The following is an 11,680-nucleotide window of genomic DNA, read 5'->3' as shown; positions in this document are numbered from 1 at the left end:
ATACTAGTGGGGGCACACATGATGTGTGTGTAATTTAAATAAGTAGGAATAAAAAAAAATAATAATGAAATTAATATTACAATGTGTACTTAACTTAAGTGGTAAGAGTCCTCGTACTTAAACCCATGGTCATGAGTTGAGGTGTTCACTTTATAATAGTATAGATAGATAGATACATATATAAAGGAATCCCTTCAGAACTGGATTACCAAATTAAACACTATGAAGAATCATACTTTTAGTAGAATACAATTAAGTGAAATACAATTTCTATAACGTGGGTAAACAAACTTTAGGAATCTGTTTCACCTGCTACTGCGTTAGACATTAATTAAGCAAACAAAATCATATCTATCTACCTATTATCTATCTATTATATTATGTAAGGAAAATGAGGTTTCTAATGACAAACCAGCTCCAAACTCTCATTTTAAAATTATTTATTTTTTAATTTATAAAAGAGATTAAAAAAATCTATTGACCGATTTATTTATTTAATATAAGAAAAAAGGGGGTTTCCAATGAGATGCCTCCTAAGAATTATAAACTTTCATTCTAAAATTATTGATTTTTTAATTTACGAAATAGATTAAAAAAAACCTATTGGCTGATTTATTTATGGGGTTTTTTTTTTAAGGTCCCTGGTATTATGATTTTATAGCATAAAGGACACTCAATATTTTTATGATGTCTAAGGTCCCTCAACATCAATCTAGAGAAAATTCGATCCAGAGAAAATTCGATCCAGAGAATTTGTCTGGGGTTGAAACCAGAGAAATTCTCTAATTTTTGAACTGAATTTTCTCTGGGTTGAAACCAGAGAAATTCTCTGTTTTTGAACTGAAAGGGCTTCTAATTAATGCTTACACGAAGATGGAAATCAAACAGATACATATATATACACTACAAGAATTTACACATTTTGCGACCACTTTTGCCGACCAAAAAAATTTTGGTCGCAAAAAAATGACATTTGGCGACCAAATATTAATTAGTCGCGAATGATCATTATTTTTGGCGACCAAATATTATTGGTCGCAGAAGGTTATATTTTGGCAACCAAAAAATATGTTGGTCGCAGAAAGTGGTATACTTTTGCCGACCAATTACAAATTTGGTCGCGGAAGGTCACATATTTTTTGGCGACCAAAAATTTGGTCGCGAAAAACTTATTTTCAGCAACCAAAAAAAATTAGTCGCCAAATTAGTACTTTTAGCGACTAATATTTTAGTCGCCGTTGATTGAGATTTGGCGACCAAAAAAATTTGTCGGCGAAAGAACCTATTTTTGCGACTAATTTGATCTTTTAGTCGCCAAAAATTTGGGGAAAAATTTGAAAGATGAAGGGGGGAAATGAAATTTGAACCACCGTCCCACTCCTCATTAGTTGTATCCATGTACTACTGTTGCAACTTGCAAGTGTGGAACAATGAAAGGAACAACACTTTCGAAGTAGCAGATGACTCCCCAAACCTCATTTTTTCTCTCATGTCGAAAACCCTTCTCTCCCGTATCATAGCTCGTCACAACCCCAAACCCAGTTCTTCCCCTTCCTTCTCCTTCAAACCCCACATCAAGCGACTCGTCAACGAACTCTGTGACATCCTCAAAACCCACCACCACAATCAATGGCAAGACACCCTTGAAACCCGCCTCTCCGAAGAAGAAATCGTCCCATCTGACATTGCCCATTTGGTGCTCGACAGAAAAAAAATTAAAGCCCGATCTCCCTTGTCTCTATCTAAAAAAAGCCCTAATCTGTGTCTCTCTATGTTGGCCCGCCCCTCCCTCTTTCTGTGTTCTCTCTCAATCGGTGCCCACTCTCTCTAGCTCACCGAAGTCCCTTACCACCATTGCTCATGTCCGTCGCACATCGCCATCGACATCGCCCTCTGTCTAATGGACTCCTCATTTCTGGGCCGTGTAAGCAGGGTTGGGGGGTGAGATACGAAGGGAACGAGTGGGATTCGGAGACCTTGAAGGTTTTTGTGGTCCCTCATTCGCATAATGACCCGGGTTGGAAGCTCACTGTTGAGGAGTATTATGATCGACAGTCGAGGCATATTCTTGATACCATCGTCGAGGCTCTTTCGAAGGTGATCTGGGTTTAATTTTGGGGTTTGAAATGTTGTTCCTTGATCTGAATTCAGTTGGGTTCTTTTTGTAAACTGAGTTTAATTAGTTAGTACTAGTTGCTTGATCTTAATTTTGTTGGGTTTTACTGATTTCAAAGGTGATCTGGGTTTAATTTTGGGTTTGAAATGTTCTTTATTGATCTGAATTCAGTTGGGTTCTGTTTGTGAACTGAGAGTTTAATTAGTTAGCAGTAGTTGCTTGATCTTAATTTTGTTGGGTTTTACTGATCTTGATTATTGATGAACAATGATTCTGCTTTCGATCTAGCTTAACTATAGTGCCGGTAAACTTACTGAGAAAAAAATTATACTTCATGCAAAAGAATCTAATGGTCTTCATTACGGAATAAGATACTTCCACACAAATTCACATTTTTGGTTGAATTTTGACAAATTATATATTTCATCAATTATTGGACCAAGTGAATTGGATGTAAGTGATGAAAAAAAAGTCTGTAATATATAGTAGAGTAATTTCACAAATGATTTTTTAGATACTCAGGCATTTAGTTTATTGGATGAGAAAATATATGCAAACTTGTTGGCTTTGAAAACTACTAATGGAACTAAAAAGTGAGAGGCTCACTAGCAGGTTTCCGTTACCAAATGCTCTCTCTCTCAAGAATGTTCAATCTAGTAGTTTAACAAATGATTTTTTGGGGACTCAAGCATTTAGTTTATTGGATGAGAAAAAATGCATACTTGTTGGCTTTGAAAACTACTAATGAACCTAAGAAGTGAAACGCTCACTAACAGGTTTTCTCTCTCTCTCTCTCTCTCTCTCTCTCTCTCAATTATGGTGTGTGTCAATTGCCTTGAACTTAATTGGGGTTGGATTGCTAGTTTATTGATATTATCTTTGCCTAGTCTATGGCAAAAAGTTATTAATGTTGAATGCTATACTAATTAACATTCTTTGAACTTGGATTTGCAGGATCCTCGCTGCAAATTTATATGGGAGGAGATGTCTTATTTGGAGAGATGGTGGAAGGATGCCTCAGAAACTAAAAAAGAATCTTTCATCAATCTAGTGAAGAATGCACAGTTAGAAATTGTTGGAGGTGGGTGGGTGATGAATGATGAGGTAAAATCCGCAAACATGTGGATAGTTTGAACTTGCGTGTTTCACCTTTGGGCTTCCTTATAAATTTATTTAGGGTGTGGGTTTGAATGCAATTTCATGAAATGCAGTTCTATTGGCTATTGTTTTGTGCAAGCTAATTCATCACCATCTTCAAATCAATCAGAGAATGTGCATTGCCATGCTTGTGGGGCACTAAAAAATTGCCACTATTGTGCTATGTTCTTTCTCTGATGTACTAACTCCTAGTGCTCTGACTGCAATGTATGAAAACTTTATTCAATGTCTTTGTCTCTGACTGGAATTATACATCTGAAAATCATAATACTAAGATTGAATGAAGTTATTTACATAATCTTAGACTTATGCTAAGGGCTAAAGGAACTGATCTTTCATTTGTTCTCTCAGGATTGTTGGGCAATTGTATATTGAACAAGCTTGACTTACTAAATTTGAGACAACTTTTTGCAGGCTAATCCACATTATTTTGCTATCATTGAACAGGTATTGAACTCCCTCTTCATAGGTTTTGTATAGACATAAAATTTTTGGTATCTAAATTGAGTAGTTAATGCATTGAACAATCTACATATAGTTTTTTGATCTAAGGCCTTATGGTGCTTTTAACTGAAGTAGGCTATGTAGATTGCTTTGCATGAGGAGATTATTAATAGAAATTATTATGTTGGTCTGATTGTCCCCTATACAAGTATATGACGAGTATATGAATTGTAGATTGCTTTAGATACCAAACACAAGCTTTTAAGTGGTATACGAGTATATGACGTTGAGATATATTTTTTTTATTTTTTTTTTTAAACTTGTGCTTGGTATGTAGTCTCACCAAAGGTTTTTAATCCTTGTTACTAAGTACATCATCTTTCCTAACATTTTTGGGCACCCTCGTGCTTCTACCCTTCTGATGGAAAATTGAGCCTTCAAAGGAAATTATAGTTCAAAATGCAATTAATAACAATCCCTTGAATTTTAGACTGAAACAAAGGAGTAAAATAGTTCATTCACCCTTTCAAAGTGAACTCGGATTTATGTCCAATTTGAAATGATCCAGTCCCTTTTGAATGGGCCATTTTTTGTTTGATATCTATCCAATTTCTTAATATAGGTTATAAATTGGACTAAATTGACCCAATGTAATAAATTAATGGATGAAATTGGTTTATTATGAAGCTACATGACTATATTGAAAGTAGAGATATATCACAGGTATAATCTGTTTCGAGCTTTTCATGATGTTGCCACATCATTTTGACATGATTGGTAGTTTGATTCTCTTTGTTTTTAGCGATTACCAACTGTTGAAAACTACACCGAATCCCAACTATAGAATTTAAGCTCCAAATCTATTTTTAGTGTGGTTCACTTGCACAGCTGTAATTTCCTATATTCCGTCTTTTATAAAATCTGGTCAGACCCGGTATCTCTTCATATTTACCATGTAATTGCAAATTCATATAGAGCTAAATTTTAAGCATATGTAGTTGGAAGCATGTTGGATGCACACACATTGAGAATTATGATTAATATATTTTTTTCTGTCTTTACATATTGTGAGTGCTTAATGTATGCATTGAGGGTACTTTTCTGTAACCATATGAAGATAGAAGAAATTGGATCTCCAAAAAACTGTTTGAATCTGATATAAAGACTCTTCAGAACTTCAGTTTCAGGTTGTGGACTGCCTAGTTGTTTTTGACATTTGTGCAAATCTTTCAGATGGAAGAACTGATGAAGAACCAGATGTTTGCTACACATGCAGTTGCTGCTGCAGGTTCAGTCACATTGGGCACTGCCCTCACTTACCCTCTTGATACTATCAAAGTCCTTATACAGGTTCGAAGTTTGAAACCAACCTCTGTCTGCATTTGTATGCTCATATGTGTGTGCGTATGCATGTTGGTGTTGATTTTGGAACTGTTTGTTAGCATATGACTATCTGTTTCTAATATTGATGCTTATTTGTTGTGGTGGAGAAAATAACAGTTAGGGTCAGTTTCTAATAAACAGCTGACTACAGCTCAGGTTCTTGATAGAGTTAAAACTTTATCAGGACATGCAGGTAATTCGATTAACTTATTGTCTTGCTTGAGCTTCCATTAGTGCAATGAGTCATGTAGATAAGGTTAACAGCTACATGTGAGCTTAAGTTATTTATGATTCTGGTTTATTACTGCTAGTTAAATGAATATTCTCTTCAATGAACATTGTAGGTTTGCACAGTGGTTTTGGGTGGTTAATGTTGGGAAGGATTTTAGGTGTTGGCGCTCGCCTTGGTACTTATGAAATTTTGACAACTTTTTATAAAGGTATATTCTTCATTCTATGTGCAGTTAGAAGTTATTGTGTTTGTTCTTAATCTGTTTCGTTAGATGAGCAAACCTAGGGGAAAAATTAGGAGGAAAGGTTCTAAACTGAAATGACAGGCACTTATTCTTTAAATATTTTGCAAAATAATTTGAATTCTACTTGTCCCGAGTGTTGGTTCTCAATAATCGAGGGTGCTGGGAGCTTAGATGTCTGAAAGAAAACTATGGTATTATTATGAAAGAAAGCTAAGATTGAAATGTATACATCTAATTCAATGTTGAAGACTAATTCAATGTTGAAGACCATTTGCATTTGCATTTTCTTTTTTGTCAATGCTCTTATTGACAACCCAGCTTTTGATTCTCAAGCCAAAGAGACTTTGACAATTCGCCAAAGCAGTTTTATTTTTTTGGGGTGAGAAAGAATGTTGAGTAATTTGCATGGTTAGTTTTAATTGTAGTTTTTTATTAAATGGATTTATTAGATGGAATAGAAGAATCAGTAGAGCTACAAGGTTTTTGCATTTGCATTTTTCCCGTTCTTACTATTCCTCTGTTTTTCAATTTATTATATTAATGATGTAGTTAATATTGGAATTTCTGCTTGATTTTCTGATACAGCCTTCCTAAATTTTGCATGGTCAATAACTGGGATGGCACCATTTTTATTAAAATCATGATCTGAATAACATCCAAATCAGCATAAAATCAGTATTATAGCAAAATTGCAAGTAGGATAGTGTAGGATCTTGTAGAATCACTGAGCCAGTGATTTTTTTTCCCTTTATTATTTTAATATACATCATGTTTAACGGTCTCTCTCTCTCTCTCTCTCTCTCTCTCTCTCTCACACACACACACACACACACACAATATTTGATTTGATCCACGAGACCTTGAACTTATCAATCTGACATAGGATCCTGATGTTAGCAACCATATGTGTTTACAAAAGCATGTGTGATTCACTAGTGGTTCTGTTGCAGTTGGTTGTATTGGACCGACATAAAATAGCAATAAGCAATTGCTTCTTCCAACTTTTTTGTTAGCCAGTTACTGATTTATTGACATATGAAAATAGCATTAAGCAATTGCTGCTGCACTTTTTTTTTTTGTCTTCTGCTATGAATGCATTGGTTGTCACTAGCAGTTCTTTCCCTTATATTATGTTATGGTGCTTATATGGATAAGAAAGAACCATGTGAACCAGATGGGTGTTGATTCTCCAGATTTTCTAATTTTTTATTGAGAGTTAACCATGGCTTGGGTTTTCAGCTCTTTATTGATGGTTTTCTATATTGTAAAAATTGAGTTGGAGAATGCATTATACTGAAAGTGGCACAACTTTTGTGCTCTTGCCATTTTCTTATTAATTTCAAGTGGGATAGTTTGAATTGACGTGTGATACCTGAGATCATTTAATAGTGTTCATGAGTCAATCATAATATTTTTGAATTTAAGCTTGGTTATCTACTTTGGTTTATGTAATTTGATTGGAGTTTCCTCACATTCATAATATTTTTGGATCAATATACACATCTCTTACCTCAAATCTAGGTTTAATTTTTTCCTTCTTGTTGATTTCAATTTCTACTGAAGATTTTTTGTTCCTATAATGTTCATTAGTTAACTGTTTGACTGAGAACGGCAGTGTTGCCTTAGAACGGTTGATGATTGTTTCTACCTAGAATATAAAAATCATCAACAAGTTCAACCCATTCACTGGGTTTCAGTCTCCTATTTACATTTTGAAGGTTTAGTCTCTTCTTAATTCTCTCTTTCTTATGTTTTTTCATGTATTTGTCGTATTTTATGATTGCCCATCAATGCCCAAAGCTAAAATGTTTCTTCAATGTTGACTTATATAGATTTATTTTAATAGCTATGTACTGCATTTTTATTTTAGTCATCAAAGAAAGTGACAGTGGATGAAATCAAGGCTGTCATGTCAGAAGAACACAAAGAAACTATGGAGCAGACTTATGATATATATCTTTTACCACCTGGTGAAGATCCTGAATCATGCCAATCATATTTGAGGATGCGGAACAAAGATGGAAAATACAATCTCATGTTTGAGGTTCGTCCCTTTATTATAATAATGGCACCTTAGGAATGCACAGACAGTTCTTCAAAAGTTTAGTTCTTTATCATGTTTCCTTCACTTATTTTAGTAGTCAGCATATTTTTTAGAAAATGATGCTGTTTAAAAAATCTTCAATATATATATTGCTTATGTTAGATGGCTTGATATAACTTGTTGAGTCAATTTCCTAACAACTTAAGCTTTTAAGACTAGTGGTGTCTTAACATAGTATTGGAGCTCAAGTTGTGGGAAGTTTTGGGTTCCAGTCTCTACGTTTGTATTTGGTCCCTGTGTGCATTTTTTCTTCTCTTTATGTATGGGTGTTTTGTCTCTCATTTGCATTCTCTCTTCTCTCTATGCACGGATATTTGCATCTCCACTTGCAAGACAAGGTTGCACGTGAATGAGGGTGTTAGATAGCTTAATATACATTGTTGGACTCATTTCGTAACAGCTTAAGCTTTTGGCAGTAGTGGTGACTTAACAGTTTCTACTGTAATCATAATGTTTGTGTGTATAATCTTAACCTATATTTACTTAAAAACTTCAGATATTTGTAGTTCTAAATACACAGAGTCATATTTTGTTGAGCAAATTTTATGAAGCAAAGCAATTCTTTCTGATGTTTACAGACTGAAGAAGGAAAAATCTTTAAATATAAAACAGTTTTAGTTGGATTTTGGACTGAAGGTGGTGAGGGTTCTGTATGACACATTGGATATCTTGATATGTTTTGCTACCTGCCGAGTGCTAAGCATACCATCATGGTTATATATCTGCAACTCTTGTTGAATTTGTTGCTTAATGGCTACATTAACCAATTTCTTTCTTAGAAACCAAACAGAATCTATAAGGAAAAAAGGCTAAATGTTGGTATCAGTTATTTATGATCTTGTCTCTGGTTTTTAATTTGATTCAAGATTAACTTAAGGTTATTCAATTCCCTCTTTTATGCTTGGTATCAGCCTTTTTTTGGCTCTCTGAATTTGCTGCAAATTTTGATATCAAGAAAAATGAAAAGACTTGCATAGTGCTGTCTGATCAGACTAATTATCCTTTTTAATTTCAGGAATGGGTTACAGATTCTTCATTTGTCATATCACCAAGAATAACTTTTGAAGTCAGTGTGCGGCTTCTTGGTGGCTTGATGGCCTTGGGATACACGATAGCGGCTATCCTAAAACGAAGTAGCCATGTATTCTCTGATGAAAGGGTGTGTGTGAAAATTAATTGGTTAGAACAACTAAACTGCCATTATGTTCAGGTAATACAAGATTTTTCATCATCTGCTTGCTAGAGAGTACAATGATGGAACCGTACACCATAATTTTTTTTGTCTCTTAATTGTTCTAAACTTTTAATCTCTTCATTAGAGCTAAAAATTCTAACTAAAAATGGATGCTATTTTCATTGCAGGTGCAAGGAAAAGATCGCCTACTTGTAAAGTATGTGGCCGAGCAGTTGGAATTGGAAGGGTCATACGTTCCTCGTACTTATTTAGAACAAATACAGCTGGAGAAACTTGTAGATGAGGTTATGGTATGGAAACTTCCAGAGCTTCTAATGTCTTTTTCCAAGCACTCTTTTCCTGATCTAATCATTTTGCAGGCATTACCAGATGACTTGAAGACAAAACTCAGCATGGATGATGATCTGGTGGTAGCAAGTCCCAAAGAAGCACTTTCTTGAGCTGCGGAGAGGGTTGCCATGAGAAATAAGAATCTCAAGAGGTGTAATTTGCTAACCCATATTTATCGTTGTAGTTTTGGCTCACATTTGACAAATATGTTTGTCATACATTCTGGGTGTGGCTTTAGAGACATTTCTTCATTCGTTTGAGATTTAGTCATTGATGTGGTTGAACTATTGTTGTTTGTGGCACCAACTTATTTCAGCTGCTTGAAGATGATAGTATGTTGTCTATTCCCGCTCCCCTCCTTTCGGAGCTATCTATGGAATTGAATTATATGTTGAAATCTTTCTTATTGCCAGTTGTTTTCCTGTTGATTCTCATTGTTATTATATTCACACAAAGATTAAATAAGTAAAATTGTATTTTGCACATTATAAAAACATTAGAACTTAACACTATCTCAGAAGACTTATTAGAACAATAAATGATCCATAGATAGCTAATAAGCAAGTAATGTTAGTGTCCTGACGTGTACAATATCTATATATTAGGTAGACCAAGTATTGCTGAATGTCAAGAGCACTTGTTTTTTGCATGGAATGCACATCTCATTTAAGCCATTAAACCAATAATATTTCTACCTTGTCTTCCCATACTTGCATTTTGTAGATAAAGGGGAGCTAATATGTTGTGCACCATTTTTTTTCCTTCTGTCAAGATCTGATGCTTCCATCTTTAATGCCTGGATTATTTGTCAAACTGAGACTGATTTATTCCTGTTTGAATAGTGGTATGTCACATTCTGTGTGCATCCATCTATTCATTCCTGCAGTAATCTTTCCTATTCATTTTTTGATATGTACAGGTAAAGCATAGTAGAACATCATCCCCATCTTCTTATGAGAAGGATTTTTGTGAATTGGTAGATATATATACCAGAAAGAAAAGGCCTGATAAAAAGAAGCATAATGTGATGTTTATATACATGTTTATATGCATGTGTGCATCCATCTATACATGTTTCTTCTAGTGACTCTAGTCACTTCATTTATCTTATTACTCTTCTAATTATCCAATCCATGGTAAAGTGGGGATCTTTGAAAAATTATTCTCCTCTTCCCCGGACTGAAGAATGTGTTCCTATAATTCTTTTTCTCTTCTTATGAGAAGCATTCACTTAGAATCTATTCATTGCAGTTTCCTGAGGTGAATTCTTTGGTCAATCGCCTGATAAGGACTCGGATATTTGTGGGTTACGTGAGATAAATGATCCGCCTAACAAACGAGAAGAAGGATTAAAACTTCAGCAAGGTCATTTAGAAGGATCAACAATTATATATGTACCTACCAGAAAAGAAACACTACTGCTTTGATGGATGCGAAACTTGGCACGGAAGGCCGCAAGGATCTTTTTGATTGGCTATCAAGGAAACTTAGTGGATTAAGCAATTTTCCTGATGTTGTAAATCTGAATTATGTATTGTTTCAAATTGTTATGCGAGATGGATGTGACTTGTGAATGAAAACTTAGAATAGTAATATTGTGTCGAATGTTAATGATTCAGTTAATTTGAATGATGTTTTAAAATTATAGGTTTATTATGGATTGAATGAATTATTAGGAATTACAGGTGTATTGTTTTCCTGCTTTGGCGACCAATTTATTAGTCGCGACAAGTAAATATTTTTTTTTCGCAAAAAATGGCAATTGCCGACCAAGAGTTTTGGTCGCAAAAAATACATCTATTGCCGACCAAAACAAATTTGGTCGTGGAATCTCATTTTTGCCGACCAAAAGTTTTGGTCGCGAAAAGTAACAAATGGCGACCAAATTTTTTGGTCGCGAAATGTGATAATTGGCGACCAAAAAATTTGGTCGCGAAATGTGATAATTGGCGACCAAACTTTTTGGTCGCGAAATGTGACAATTGGCTACTGAGAAATTTGGTTGGGAAAATATCACTTTTCGCGACCAAAGTGTTTTAGCGACAAAATAAATTAGTCGCGGTAATTAAATATTTAGCGACCAAAAATTTAGTCGGCAAATCCAACTTTTGCCGACCAACCAAAATTTTGGTCGCGAATTACTTTTGCCGACCCTCAATTGGCGACCAAAGTAGCGACCAAAAAAATTGGTCGCGGATAACTTTTGCCGACCAAAAATTGACTTTTAGCGACCAATTTTTTTGTTGCCAAAAGTGTTAATTCTTGTAGTGATAGTTTCGAGGGAATTAGAGAGGCTGCGGACATGGCTAGTTTGTCTCTCAGATCTTTTCTCAATATCTTTCCAGAAGGAGACTTTGGAATGGCATGAACAAAGTACACCTTGTGCAGTTTCTTGTAAAACGCCACCTGTTTGTAAAATTCACCGCCAAAAATAAGAAACCCATTTGGTGAATTAATTGGTTTGGTTTTCACAT

The 11,680-nt window shown here is 34.8% G+C and overlaps 1 protein-coding gene across 2 annotated transcripts; it reads left to right on the top strand.

Moving 5' to 3' along the window:
* The first annotated feature begins 1,019 nt into the window (after positions 1-1,019).
* On the top strand, positions 1,020-10,811 carry LOC114273025 (inorganic pyrophosphatase TTM2). 2 transcript variants are annotated; one of them, XM_082920650.1, is made up of 9 exons: positions 1,020-2,097; positions 3,071-3,220; positions 4,952-5,068; positions 5,219-5,541; positions 7,448-7,621; positions 8,697-8,891; positions 9,044-9,166; positions 9,236-9,357; positions 10,458-10,811. In XM_082920650.1, the coding sequence occupies exons 1-4, from the start codon at positions 1,861-1,863 to the stop codon at positions 5,333-5,335; spliced, it is 621 nt and encodes a 206-aa protein (XP_082776776.1). In that variant the 5' UTR covers positions 1,020-1,860; the 3' UTR covers positions 5,336-5,541; positions 7,448-7,621; positions 8,697-8,891; positions 9,044-9,166; positions 9,236-9,357; positions 10,458-10,811. The 2 variants fall into 2 exon arrangements, with proteins under 2 accessions (XP_082776776.1, XP_082776777.1); XM_082920651.1 differs by having other exon boundaries at positions 1,035-2,097; positions 4,952-5,541.
* Positions 10,812-11,680: the final 869 nt, after the last annotated feature.

This window comes from Camellia sinensis, chromosome 3 (genome assembly GCF_055761805.1).
Source record: "Camellia sinensis isolate YWXY chromosome 3, ASM5576180v1, whole genome shotgun sequence".
Classification (NCBI taxonomy): domain Eukaryota; kingdom Viridiplantae; phylum Streptophyta; class Magnoliopsida; order Ericales; family Theaceae; genus Camellia; species Camellia sinensis.
This window is presented reverse-complemented; position numbering and strand designations above follow the sequence as displayed.

Bases quoted from the DNA above. Each gene is read 5' to 3' on its own strand.
- LOC114273025 (XM_082920650.1), top strand. From the start codon at position 1,861: ATGTCCGTCGCACATCGCCATCGACATCGCCCTCTGTCTAATGGACTC. The intron at 2,098-3,070 runs GTGATCTGGGTT...TTGGATTTGCAG, and splicing joins TCGTCGAGGCTCTTTCGAAG to GATCCTCGCTGCAAATTTAT. The intron at 3,221-4,951 runs GTAAAATCCGCA...CAAATCTTTCAG, and splicing joins GGTGGGTGATGAATGATGAG to ATGGAAGAACTGATGAAGAA.